The sequence below is a fragment of the Ptychodera flava genome, chromosome 13, assembly GCF_041260155.1.
Source record: "Ptychodera flava strain L36383 chromosome 13, AS_Pfla_20210202, whole genome shotgun sequence".
NCBI classification, from domain to species: Eukaryota; Metazoa; Hemichordata; class Enteropneusta; family Ptychoderidae; genus Ptychodera; species Ptychodera flava.
Window position 1 is genome coordinate 31,529,436 of NC_091940.1, and position 13,214 is coordinate 31,542,649.

Genomic DNA, 13,214 nt, shown 5'->3' on the forward strand with positions numbered 1-13,214 from the left:
GGCCAACCGAGGCTACAATTATTGCAGCTATCTACCTACCTACCTACTACATATATATATATATATATATATATATATATATATATATTATATATATATATATATATATATATCTTATATATATGAGAGAGAGAGAGAGAGAGAGAGAGAGAGAGAGAGAGAGAGAGAGAGAGAGAGAGAGAGAGAGAGAGAGAGAGAGTACAGTTTACAATATAATACAACTGTCATTTTAACATAATTGACAAGAAAAGATCAGACGAGTGTAAACACGTTCCGTAGTCTTGCAGGTTAACCACTGGCGATGTGTTTTGCTGACGTGGAAGGATTAATTTTGGAATAATATCATGTAAGGCAATTATTGACAAAGAAGTTTTTATCACAAAAAGAGACTCTGCCTCTTGATTGGCTAACAGTTTCTCTTGATTGATAAGCAAGTGTCTGTTCGATGCTAAATAGGATTGGTAGATTTTCTGTGACACATTCGTTTTGTTCTAACAGCTGTGCTGCTTCACAACGGTTGAAGAATTGCCTCGAGGCTTTGCCGAGCAGTTTGCTCGGTAGTAGAGGGAAATTTGATTCCTAGGTTTATGCAGCTAGTTGGGACGATGCTAATGGAAGAGAGAAATTTGGGACGCCTCGACGATAAAACTTTGCTATATCCAGACAACAGCAAATTGACCTCGCATTTGTACAGGAAGATGCCAACTTCAGAGAGAGCACAATCTAAGGAGCATCAAGTTCAAGATTTCCGTATCCAGACGCATTTTGGCGAGTTAACTAAATATTCCACAAAATAATTCCAGTGGAGTATCTACAATTAAGCAATATGGATGTAAACAGATCCAGTTAGCAGCAGTAAAGTATCGTTATATAAGCCACAATAGCTACGAATGTGTAACAAACCGATCTCAAAATATCCTCACTGAGTTTTCCAAGAATTTTCTTTGAATTAGACCCATTGAAGACTGAAAAAGTGTACAACACTGTCATAAGTGTCGAAAGTAGCATGTAAATTCAAATGTTTTCAAATTATTTTAGATTTTCCACCGTCTTAAACCAATCACGTTGCAGAGAAAATAAAGATTACAACAAGAAAATATAAGCCATGATGTTTTGTGCATTCAAGTAAATGACATTATGCTTGTTTCTTGGATGATCACGATGTGTATGCGCGCGAAATACTGCATTTTATGTATTTTTCAATGGCGGCACCATTTTACGAGTGCGGCACCCGTTTATTATTTAACCAGTTTAAAAGTGTCGGCATGGTCCAAATCAGCAAGCAGTGATACTTCTATACACGTCATTCAGTTAGTGCATTTACACTAACCAATTTGGTTTGAAAATGAAATCATTAAAATAATGCATGAAATTTGCGGCTCTTGTGGCTTTAGAGAATTCATTGACAAGTCGAAGGGCAGAGCACGTTTATGAAAGATCCCTGTTTTTCATCGGGCTCAGGCCGTTAATCATAGCGTTGGACGCAACACAGCATTGTTATACTCAGAATCAAGTGTTTTGCAATATTCAATTACTTTTTGTTAGTTTACTGACTAAACATAAAAAATATTAGATGGGTTCGCCTTCTAGCATTACAAACAGTCATAAGTTGAGTGAAAAAGAAGTTTAAAATTATGCAAATGTATGAAAATTACCTGCTTTCCCGGCTTCATTTTTCTCCGTTTTTCAACATTTAACTGGGTCAAATTTTGTTAAATTTTCATGTTATGTTCTTCAAGTACTATATATACAAGAAAACGACAATTTTTTTGTAATAAAGTTCTTACATTTAGGAGTGAATGCCGAACGAATTCACGTACAATTCGTAAAGTCATATACAATAATTTCAAAGAAAGCACACGCCTAGAAATTTACCTCAGACAAAGTTGTACTATTTTTGATTGAATCTCAAAGCGCCACCACTGTAACTGCGCGCGCGACCCTGGTTGCATTGCTTACAGCACCCCCCATGATGCAAATAGCTTCGAGTTCGCTTTATTTCTGCGAATTATTCACTCCATTTATGGGAATATACATGCATTACATTGTATTAGGCTCATTCAGGTTGCAAATCTAAGCGTGCGCGTACGCAACCATCCACTACCCACCATCCTCTTCATTTGGTAGGTCACTGTACAGGTGAACATACTCCGGACGAGCAAAACAGATTTTCATTGCACCTCCATGACGTTATGGACAGTGAAAATTAAAAGAAATGAGACATGAACAACAAGAGTACATTATGTCGGGTTTGTTTATTGTGTGTACAATTCTGTTCAAGAATGGACAGCCATTGATCTTGTGATGGAAATCTTGGATCTTTGGTCTTCGTTTTCATAGCGCTCAGCATGTGCGGTGGTGTCACACCAATTTTAGTAGGAAAAGTAACTCTCTTCACGGTTAACTGTAAAATGGAGCCCATTAATGTTAAAACAAACTCGGGGTGTTTCGAATCTGTAATGACTTCATTCGCATCAATTCTAACGTTACAAGGCCCATTGAAATTGTAGCAACGAGCATGAATTTCTGCAAAACACCACTGGGGACGCTATTTTCATCACTGACTGCATACTGCCAATGACTGACCTGACACCTCTCAACATGATTGTGCCTCTTACTGTTTTAAAATATGAACATTTTGCTCAAAGCTACTGTCGTAGCCTATGAGAGATTAATTATTGGACTTGAGCCAAATTTATATGTTGCGTGGGACAGCTTTTTGCGTTGCTCGGTATCTAAGAACATTCCTATACTTACGACTGAAAGCAAATATATCAAAGGGTGGTGGCTATTCTTTCAGATTTTCTTGGACAGTATCCAAATGGAACGACAGCACGCTCTTAATAAAGGATTTCATTGTCCATGTTGCTGGACGTAACAAATGGATGCTATTACAGGGCAGTGGGAGAGGTAAGAGAGTTTTAGGAAGATTTTCATAAAAACCTTTAGTTTTCAACACTTACAAGAAATCTTTCGAGGAAAACATCGATACCATCAAGCATTCGGTGTCAGCGTGATATTAAGTGATGGTTTGATAAACGCTGTTGGAGCGATATATATATATATATATATATATATATATATATATATATATATATATATATATATATATAACGGATGAATAAAATTGCACACGTCTACTGATCTGCTTGTATATTTTCTGTTTATTCTGTTGGTAATTTTGATACAACGTTTCGTCCTAAAAGTAGGACTTCATCAGGTTGAAGATGTCGTTTATGTGTGGCGCAGATGGAATGTGGCCACTTTCCATCTGCGCCACACATAAACGACATCTTCAACCTGATGAAGTCCTACTTTTAGGACGAAACGTTGTATCAAAATTACCAACAGAATAAACAGAAAATATACAAGCAGATCAGTAGACGTGTGCAATTTTATTCATCCGCTATTACCAAACCACGCTACGAACAACACTGGGAGCTATCTGTACATCTCAAGTATACGTATATATATATATATATATATATATATATATATATATATATATATCTATCTATCTATCTATCTATCTATCTATCTATCTATCTATATAATATATATATATATATATATATATATATATATATATATATATATATATATATATATATATATATATATATATAAGAAACTGGGTTGACACACACTACCACACCTGGTTGTTAGGTTCCAAACGTATTTATTATACCTCAAACACAACGTTTCGCTCTAAATTTAGAGCTTCTTCAGGTGTTTTCTACAATAAAAAGTACGAACATGAAAATTACAATGGTTGAATTGTGTAGGAAAACGAGCAATGTAGAGTTGTAAGTCTGTGAGAATCTGGAAATGTACATGAATGACAGGAGAGAGACTAAAAAAATTACAATGGTTGAATTCTATAGGAAAACGAGCAATGTGAAGTTACAAGTATCTGGAAATCTGTAAATGTACATAAATGACAGGAAGAGACTAACCTCGACTCGAGGTTGTGAGTACGGTCAAAACTGTCTGGACCGACGTCGAGAGCTTGAAATTGGCGCGCTGAAGTCCAGGGGGGTTCCTTTAAATACTCAAAAGCTGGTATATGGGAGCGCTATTGAAGACTATGTAAATTTTGGGCTAATATTTAGGCCAACTGGGGACAGTGTGTCAAATTTTTTGATCCATTGTGATTCTAAATGTTTGCGTAGTTTGTCATCCTGTTTGTTGACTTGTATGATGCCAATTACTGAAATGTCACTGATATTGTGTTGATCAGAATTAAAATGTATGGCCACCGGGCTTTCTTTATTTTTGACGCACTGAGGAGAGGTACGTGGTTGTTGAAACGAAGTCGGAGAGATGTTTTGGTTTTTTCCCAACAATACTGTTTGTTGCAGCGTTGACATGTAAGAAGGTATACGACGTTTTTGCTGTTGCAGCTGATGTCATTTCTGATTGCGTATGTTTTGTTGTTGACCGTGCTTGGAACTGTGATGTATTATGGGTATATTTGCAAATGTTGCAACCCCTCGTAGATTGACATTTGGTGAAACGGGGCTGGATTCACCGGCGTTGTTAATATTCGAGCGGACAAGGAGGTCTTTGAGGTTAACATTGCGTCGATATGATATAATTGGTATGTTAGGGATGGCTTCTTTACATCTTTATGACTTATGGAGTGTTGGGAGATTCGAGGATATGATGAATTTCAAGTTAGGGAGACGGGGATTATATGTCGAGACTAGTGGGATTCGACAGTCTCCCTGTTTGTTTTTGTACTGAAGGAGAGCCGGCCTAGGGATTGATTTCGCTCTATTTATTTGTTCTTTGACGAGGTTGTGAGGGTAATCCCGTTCAATCAGCGATTGTTGTAGAATGTCGAGGCGTGTATCACGCCATTCTGGCTCCGAACAAATGCGACAAATGCGTATTGCCAGGCCGTAGGGGACACCTAGTTTCATATGTCTGGGATGTGCTCCCGGGGGTGTGCTGACTGAAAATGTAAATATTGATGGGTATCAGTTATTTCGGTGAAACTAAAACATCTCTCAGACTTCGTTTCAATACCACCTCTCCTCAGTGCGTCATAAAAAAGATTTCCCGGTCACCATACATTTTAATTCTGATCAACACAGTATCAGTGATATTTCAATAATTGGCATCATACAAGTCAATAAACAGGATGACAAACTACCCAAACATTTAGAATCACTATGATCAAAAAACTTGACACACTGTCTCCAGCTGGCCTAAATATTCGCCCAAAATTACATAGCCTTTAACAGCGCCCCCACATAACTTAATATTTAAAGCCGTATCACTTCGCTCATGGGTATAGCCTATTGTTATAGGATTTGGCCGGAGTCCTGGTCGGCTACCTGTAGTCGTCGCTTTCCCTTACTCTCACCACATACGTCACCATACCACCCATACCCCAATCACTCAAATCTTCTAAGCCCAAACCAGAATATTTATGCAGCACAACGATTTTATTTATTCGTTATTAAAGCATTATCATATACACCGACATACTGATTATTGACACCAGTAAAATTCTCCATTCGCCAATATCTGCATAACTAATGCACGAGTCGGTTGTTTAACCTGTGAGTAACTTTCAGCAAAGTCTTATAATCGTTCACCCATCCCCTATCCTGCTATATGTGTGTCATAATTTAGAATATATCATCTCTTTCAAACGCCCTAGTGAATCCAGTGAGTTCATCCATTTTTCGATAGGCATTTACATTGGAATTAGGGGTTTCTACAAGCTGTGCCAGTCTATCCGCCGGAGCTGCTGGCTGCATTACTTTTGATAGTTGCATGTAATATCTTGCTGTCTCTTCCGCCCTCCAGCCCACGTGGGTCATGAGTGATTTTTGCATATCTATGCACATTCGAGGTTTGTTTGGCTCGATTGTAATCGACATTACAATAAATGGTGGTGGGTCTATACCGACCCGCCCGGCGGTTGAAATTGCTCCAGTTTGCAATCTATCTGTGATAGTCTTTGATATATTATTAAAAGTCAACAAAATCTCGGCAAGTTGGGTTATTTGTAAAGACTTTACTTGGTGGCGTGGGACTATCGTACGCTGTGCCTTTGAAAGTGCCTCGGTATGGTTGGAAGGGTTAAGATATGCTTACACCATCATTTACCCACTCCATAATTTGCTCGAAATTATCTGCGGCTCTTGCGATTGATGACCAGGCGTCCCTGTGCTTATGTATCTCCCCTGCTGTAAACTCGTCCGGGTTACGCAAGGCAAGCATCAATGGGGAGGCTTTTTGTTTCCCCGTTACTACATCCTGGATACTAGGACAGCATTCAGTGGGGCCCTGTCGAGGGGCACCCTCAAAAGTCACCCACGTTGTCGTAGTCCTGACGGGAGACGTCCCCCTGGTGAGTTTTTCCCAGCTTAACGGTACTTACTGCGAAAGTGAAGAACAGGGGGAAAGCTTTCACAAATTGAGTCTTACAACCTGTAAACTTTTGAGGGTACCCCTAGACAGGACCTCGGAAACCGAGGCTGCATAAGAATGCAAAAGGGTGCTATGGACCCTCCCTGCCTAAAGGGTAGGTGTACTTATAGGGAGAGCTGTGAACGAGGTCAGTGTCCGAAACTACACATTCTACTATGAGGATGTCCACTTCGAGTGGGACCGGGATTTGATAATGGCAAGGGGAACATGTGCGTTGTCTCTGTATGGATTTCTGACTTTGGGAGAGGTATGAGGGACTAACTTTTCTGATGATACATTTCTACGTTTGTGACAAGAGGGGAAATTCAACCTCAGATTGGTCTCCCGGAATATGAATATTCCAACATGCAAACACAACTCGTCCAATCACGTCATAGAACACAATACAAGTTGTATTATTTGCAAATGAACACAAAAAAAGAGAGAAAGACCTTATTTATTATCTTGAACTTGAAAGAACAAGGAATGTGCGTACAAGTGCGTAATAATTTACCACACATTTAATCCGAATTCAGCAAGCACACTAGATTCTTTTTGGACATGACCGGGCCATATGCCCAAGCTCGTGACATGTAAAACACTTTATTTCATCGAGAGTTTTTTTTTTTTTGCGGGCATAAGGTGCATATCTGACGTCAGCAAATTTTTTGTATGTGTGGTTTGTGTGTCACATAAATTTCGATACTTTAGCTGCTATTTCTTCTTCTTCCTTGTTTCCTAGGAGTATAAACAATAGCGTCCGCCTCTTCTCCGAAGTCGTTAGCCTCGAATTGCGCCAAGACTGCGCGAAACCTGGGAAGTTTGGGGTGGGCTGCGACAGTTGCTCTGTCCACTAACGCTCGAAGGGCGCTTTTTAGCTGTAGTCTCGTGGTAAGAACCGGTCACAGTCCCTCCGGGCCGTGAACCGGTGTATGAGCCAACTCCATTACTTTAGCAAGAGCGTCTTCAACGGATGCCGACTCGGCCATGTCCTGCAGTTTTTTTATCTGCTTCTTCAGAGCCGCAATCTCGTCCGCCTGTGGATACGGTCCAAACAAAGATAGTCACATATAAACTCTTCCCTTTGTTACTCGCACACCACCAGAATGTAAAACATACAGGTATACATCTTACCATTGTATCTCAAATTATGCATACGCTCACAGTGAACCTTAACGGGTTGACTGCCTGGCTAGGGCCCGGGCCGTAAATCTAAGACAGAAGCATTTTTTTTTTTTTTTTCGGTCTCGAGATCTCTTTTTTTGATAGTAATAGTTTTTTTTTAATTTTGTAAATCTAGTACAAAATCGTTTAATTTAATTTTTTTTTATTAGGCCCCACAGTAACCTTTGGGCGGCACCCAAGCCGAACCCTTGTAATTCCTGGCGCCCTCGCAGCAACCCTTCAGCGGATTAACTGCCCGGCCATCTGTGAATAATAGCACCCTCGCAGTAACCCTCGGCGGATTGACTGCCCGGCACTCCATCCATGGCCAGAAGTCGGGATTTTTTCATTTTAGACATTTTTACATTTTAGTAGTGCATGTTTGACATGTTTAGGTCGGAACTAACAGCCGAACTAACGTGACCAAAAAAGCCAAACTTGCAAACCTATCGTGTATCGTGCAGACCCAATATCCGCACCTATCGTTTCTAAAATGTCTAACGTGTATGCCAGGTTGGAACTAACGTGCCTAAAATGCCAAACGTGCAAACCTATCGTGTATCGTGCAGACCTAACATTAAAGAACCTATGTCTAACATGTATTGCATTTTAGGGCGTACAAATAAGTCCTATTCTATCATGCCAATCGTGCAAACCTATCGTGTAATCGTGCACGCCAAACATGGATGCACCTATCGTGTCTAAAGTGTCTAACGTGTATATCATGACTGCACGATTGACATATGGTACCATTCGACTTATCTGGACATACACGTTAGACATTTTAGACACGTTAGGTCCGTACACGTTGGGTCAGCACGTTACACGATAAATTTGCACGATTGGCATGATAGATTTTGACTCTTGGACAACCTAAAATGACATACACGTTAGACATTTTAGACACGTTAGCTCCGTAAATCTTAGGTCGGCACGTTATACGATATGTCTCAAGATTCACGTGATGGCCTACAAACACGGTAAGGTCTAACTCTATCATGCCAATCGTGCAAACCTATCGTGTTAACGTGCCGACCTAACGTGTATGCACCTAACGTGTCTAAAATGTCTAACGGGCATGTCATTTTAGGTTCTCGACATGGGTCAAAATCTATCATGCCAATCGTGCAAACCTATCGTGTATCGTGCAAACCTAACGTGTACGCACCTAACGTGTTAGTCTGGCAGAGACCCTGCGATTCGCGTTCTCCCCTGTTGGAACACGCGCGCCCTTCAGAGACGCGACGCGAATCCCAGGGTCTGGACGTTTCTTGCAAGCGACCGGTCGGATTTCTGCTGATCCGGTACTTTATAGAACACCACACACCCGTTAATCAAAACAAAAATGACAAGTAGCAATTCCAAATAAAATGAAAAATAAAAACATACCACGTATATAGGTCTACCGGCTACTAGTATATATTCTCTCCGCCCAGTTAGATAGGTGTTTCTTTTGAGGTCACTACCCTTATGAATATTCATACCCTTGCAAAAACGGACAGTCGCTGTGTCTGGCAGCGCGTGTTCACACCTGCATAGCGTAGTCTTCGAATGCAGGCCCATCGTGGGCGCGCACAAAACAAGGCACAGCGACTGTGGAGAGTCTACTAACGTGTCTAAAATGTCTAATGTGTATGTCATTTTAGGTTCTCGACATGGGTCAAAATCTATCATGCCAATCGTGCAAACCTATCGTGTATCGTGCAAACCTAACGTGTACGGACCTAACGTGTCTAAAATGTCTAACGTGCATGTCATTTTAGGTTCTCGACATGGGTCAAAATCTATCATGCCAATCGTGCAAACCTATCGTGTATCTTGCAAACCTAACGTGTACGGACCTAACGTGTCTAAAATGTCTAACGTGTATATCATGACTGTACCATTCAACTTATCTGGAGACCCTAAAATGACATACTTGTTAGACATTTTAGACACGTTAGATCCGTACTCGTTAGGTTTGCACGATACACGATAGCTTTGCATGATTGCCATGATAGATTTTGACTCGTGGACAACCTAAAATGACATACACGTTAGACATTTTAGACACGTTAGCTCCGTGAATCTTAGGTCGGCACGTTATACGATATTTCTCAAGATTCACGTGATGGCCTACAAACACGGTAAGGTCTACCTCTATCATGCCAATCGTGCAAACCTATCTTGTATCGTGCAGACCTAACGTGTACGCACCTAACGTGTCTAAAATGTCTAACGTGCATGTCATTTTAGGTTCTCCACATGAGTCAAAATCTATCATGCCAATCATGCAAACCTATCGTGTATCGTGCAAACCTAACGTGTACACACCTAACGTGTCTAAAATGTCTAACGTGTATGTCATTTTAGACATGACTCCAATTTCTATCATGCCAATCATGCAAACCTATCGTGTATCGTGCAGACCTTACGTGTACGGACCTAACGTGTCTAAAATGTCTAACGTGTATGTCATTTTAGGTTCTAAACATGGGTCAAAATCTATCATGCAATCGTGCAAACCTATCGTGTATCGTGCAAACCTAACGTGTACGCACCTAACCTGTCTAAAATGTCTAACGTGCATGTCATTTTAGGTTCTCCACATGAGTCAAAATCTATCATGCCAATCGTGCAAACCTATCGTGTATCGTGCAGACCTTACGTGTACGGACCTAACGTGTCTAAAATGTCTAACGTGCATGTCATTTTAGGTTCTAAACATGGGTCAAAATCTATCATGCCAATCGTGCAAACCTATCGTGTATCGTGCAAACCTAACGTGTACGCACCTAACGTGTCTAAAATGTCTAACGTGCATGTCATTTTAGGTTCTCCACATGAGTCAAAATTTATCATGCCAATCGTGCAAACCTATCGTGTATCGTGCAAACCTAACGTGTACACACCTAACGTGTCTAAAATGTCTTACGTGTATATCATTTTAGGTTGTCCACATGACTCCAAAATCTACCATGCCAATCATGCTGACCTATCGTGTATCGTGCAAACCTAACGTGTACGGACCTAACGTGTCTAAAATGTCTAACGTGCAGACTTTTACAGTGTTTAGTCATGCACGTTTGCCTTACACGTTTGGGTTCTATAATGTACAATGGCATACAACTCCCCATAGCACGATAGCTTCAACAATGTGAAACGTGCATTTTACCAACTACTGGCCATAGCTCCGGCACCCAGTAAATCATGGCACCCTCGCAGTAATCCTCGGCGGATTGACTGCCTGGCCTTATTATTTTAAAACAAAACAAAACAACAAAAACAGATACTGGTAACAGACTATCGTATAGCGCTATAGTGGACTTGCCGTGACCATGACACGGCCACGGCACATAGTACCACCAGGTGCGCGTAACAAGCATGCAAATTCAGAATGTAAGCAAGCCGAGCTGACAGATTTGTGCCGTCGCTGGCGTACTGGACAGGTGGAGACCTGCACTGTAATAGTAAGTAGCGAAATCCACGTGGCGAAGTTAGATAAATCTAATTCTTAAAAACAAACACAACCTGCCAACTACCACTAACGGGACCATATCAGGTGCACGATACGCCAGAATGCCTATAGTGGTGGCCGAGGCCTAACAGACATGTGAGAATTATGCACTATCACAACTGGTAAGAAACAAATCAATGACGAGAATTATACACGGTCTAAACGCCCTACACAGAGTCCTAAGGCCTGGCTGAACAAATAAATTCAATGGGTGAGACCCGGACGTACCTGCGAGCTTTTATTTTCAGCAGGTGGTGTTCCCTGTGCATCATTGATGGCTGTAGCTGGCTGCCGTTGCTGCCCCGAAGTGCTCGGGCCTGGAAGAATATCCCGGGGTTGGTGACTTGCTTGGTTGGTATACGCTGCAACAAACGTTTGACCAGCCGTGGCGGGTGCCGGTTTAGACGAAGCCATGGTGTCGGGTGCTGTTGTCTTCGCTGTGTTGCAATGAGGGAGATAGTCCGTATGGTATGTTTCCTATTTATACCCCCTTAATTTACATATAGCGTACTAATATCGCTGCGTGATGCGGCTTTGAATACCAGCTTTTGAGTATTTAGAGGGACCCCCCCCCTGGACTTCACGCGCCAATTTCCAGCTCTCGGCGTAGGTCCAGACAGTTTTGACCGTACTCACAACCTCGAGGTTAGTCTCTCTCCTGTCATTTAGGCCAAAGTAATAATTCTTTGTTTTCGTCCACTCTAAATGGGAAAAGGTACGCGTCTAAGCGGCTGAAAAACACACACAAGAAATTAACACAATGTAATTTGATTGCAGCAATAAAAAATTGTAACAAAATTTTAGTTCAGAAAAGCTAAGCGGTCATGTCCTAAATTTCCTATTCAAATACATTGTGTGTGTTTTTCATGAAAACCTTAAAAACCTACGCGTGGGGACGCAAAACAAAATTTAATTACTTTGGCCTTATGAACATTTACAGATTTTCAGATACTTGTAACTCCACATTGCTCGTTTTCCTATAGAATTCAACCATTGTAATTTTTAGTCTCTCTCCTGTCATTCATGTACATTTCCAGATTTTCACAGACTTATAACTCTACATTGCTCGTTTTCCTACACAATTCCACCATTGTAATTTTCATGTTCGTACTTTTTATTGCAGAAAACACCTGAGGAAGCTCTAAATTTAGAGCGAAACGTTGTGTTTGTGGTGTAATAAATACGTTTGGAACCTAACAACCAGGAATGGTAGTGTGTGTCAACTCAAGTTTTTTCTATCTTCACCCCACTCCACGCTCCACTGGGGATCACCTGAATTCCTACAGTTTCTTATATATATATATATATATATATATATATATATATATATATATATATATATATATATATATATATATATATATATATATATATATATATATATATATATATATATATATCACATGAACTGGCCCGAATCGCCACCTGTGTGACGTAGAACAGGACGGATAAGAAATCCGAATTACCCTCGTTCTACGTCATCAACCGGAACGTTTTTCCTGCACGGTACCGTTCATACATGCACGTCGCGACACAGACCGATTTGTCGTGATCGATGCCGTGCTAGCTCTCATGACATTTTTACAAAAAGGTGACCCGATAAATCCAGACATTGAAACATAGGAGGAATATTTGTCCAACTAAATTTCGAGTAGCTAAAGCTAGCTTTTCCGATAATAGAATGGGGATACCGTCGATCGTTTTATTTTATGGCTCGGTAACGGTAAGGCTCAATTTTGACGTCATTTCTGGCGATTCCGGTTGGCGATAGACCCAAAATCTACATCTCAACGTAAGTTCAACTGAATAAATGAGTATAGTATAATCTTCGGGAAAGCGACACAAGCATAAAGTATCGACTAACAACGATAAATTTCCTTCATCACACAAAAAATCAAACCTGCAGTGCGGCGTAAGTCTGTAGCGAAGACAAAGCTGCTGCACTGCAGTGCAGCGCTAGCGCGCTGTGGAATCCGATGTACTTCGAAACTTGACTCAGACCACAGGCCCACGGAACGTTTCGTAGATCGTCGTCGGATGGGAAGTGACTGACACTGTAAGGCCGAAGGCCGAACCTCGGTACTGTATAAGAATACCGTCGATAAGAATACAGTACCGAGGTTCGGCC

The 13,214-nt window shown here is 40.8% G+C and overlaps 1 protein-coding gene across 1 annotated transcript; it reads right to left on the reverse strand.

Annotated features, from left to right (window-relative positions):
* Window positions 1-6,946: 6,946 nt before the first annotated feature.
* Window positions 6,947-11,572, reverse strand: LOC139148755 (uncharacterized). The gene is made up of 2 exons (XM_070720215.1): window positions 11,315-11,572; window positions 6,947-7,463 (listed from the first exon to the last, which is right to left on the reverse strand). The coding sequence occupies exons 1-2, from the start codon at window positions 11,498-11,500 to the stop codon at window positions 7,329-7,331; spliced, it is 321 nt and encodes a 106-aa protein (XP_070576316.1). The 5' UTR covers window positions 11,501-11,572; the 3' UTR covers window positions 6,947-7,328.
* Window positions 11,573-13,214: the final 1,642 nt, after the last annotated feature.

What these genes read in the sequence shown, in the direction of transcription:
- LOC139148755 (XM_070720215.1), bottom strand. Translation starts at nt 11,500, where the DNA reads ATGGCTTCGTCTAAACCGGCACCCGCCACGGCTGGTCAAACGTTTGTT. An exon ending in CTGAAAATAAAAGCTCGCAG is followed by an intron (nt 7,464 to 11,314) that starts GTACGTCCGGGT and finishes CCGTATCCACAG; the next exon opens with GCGGACGAGATTGCGGCTCT.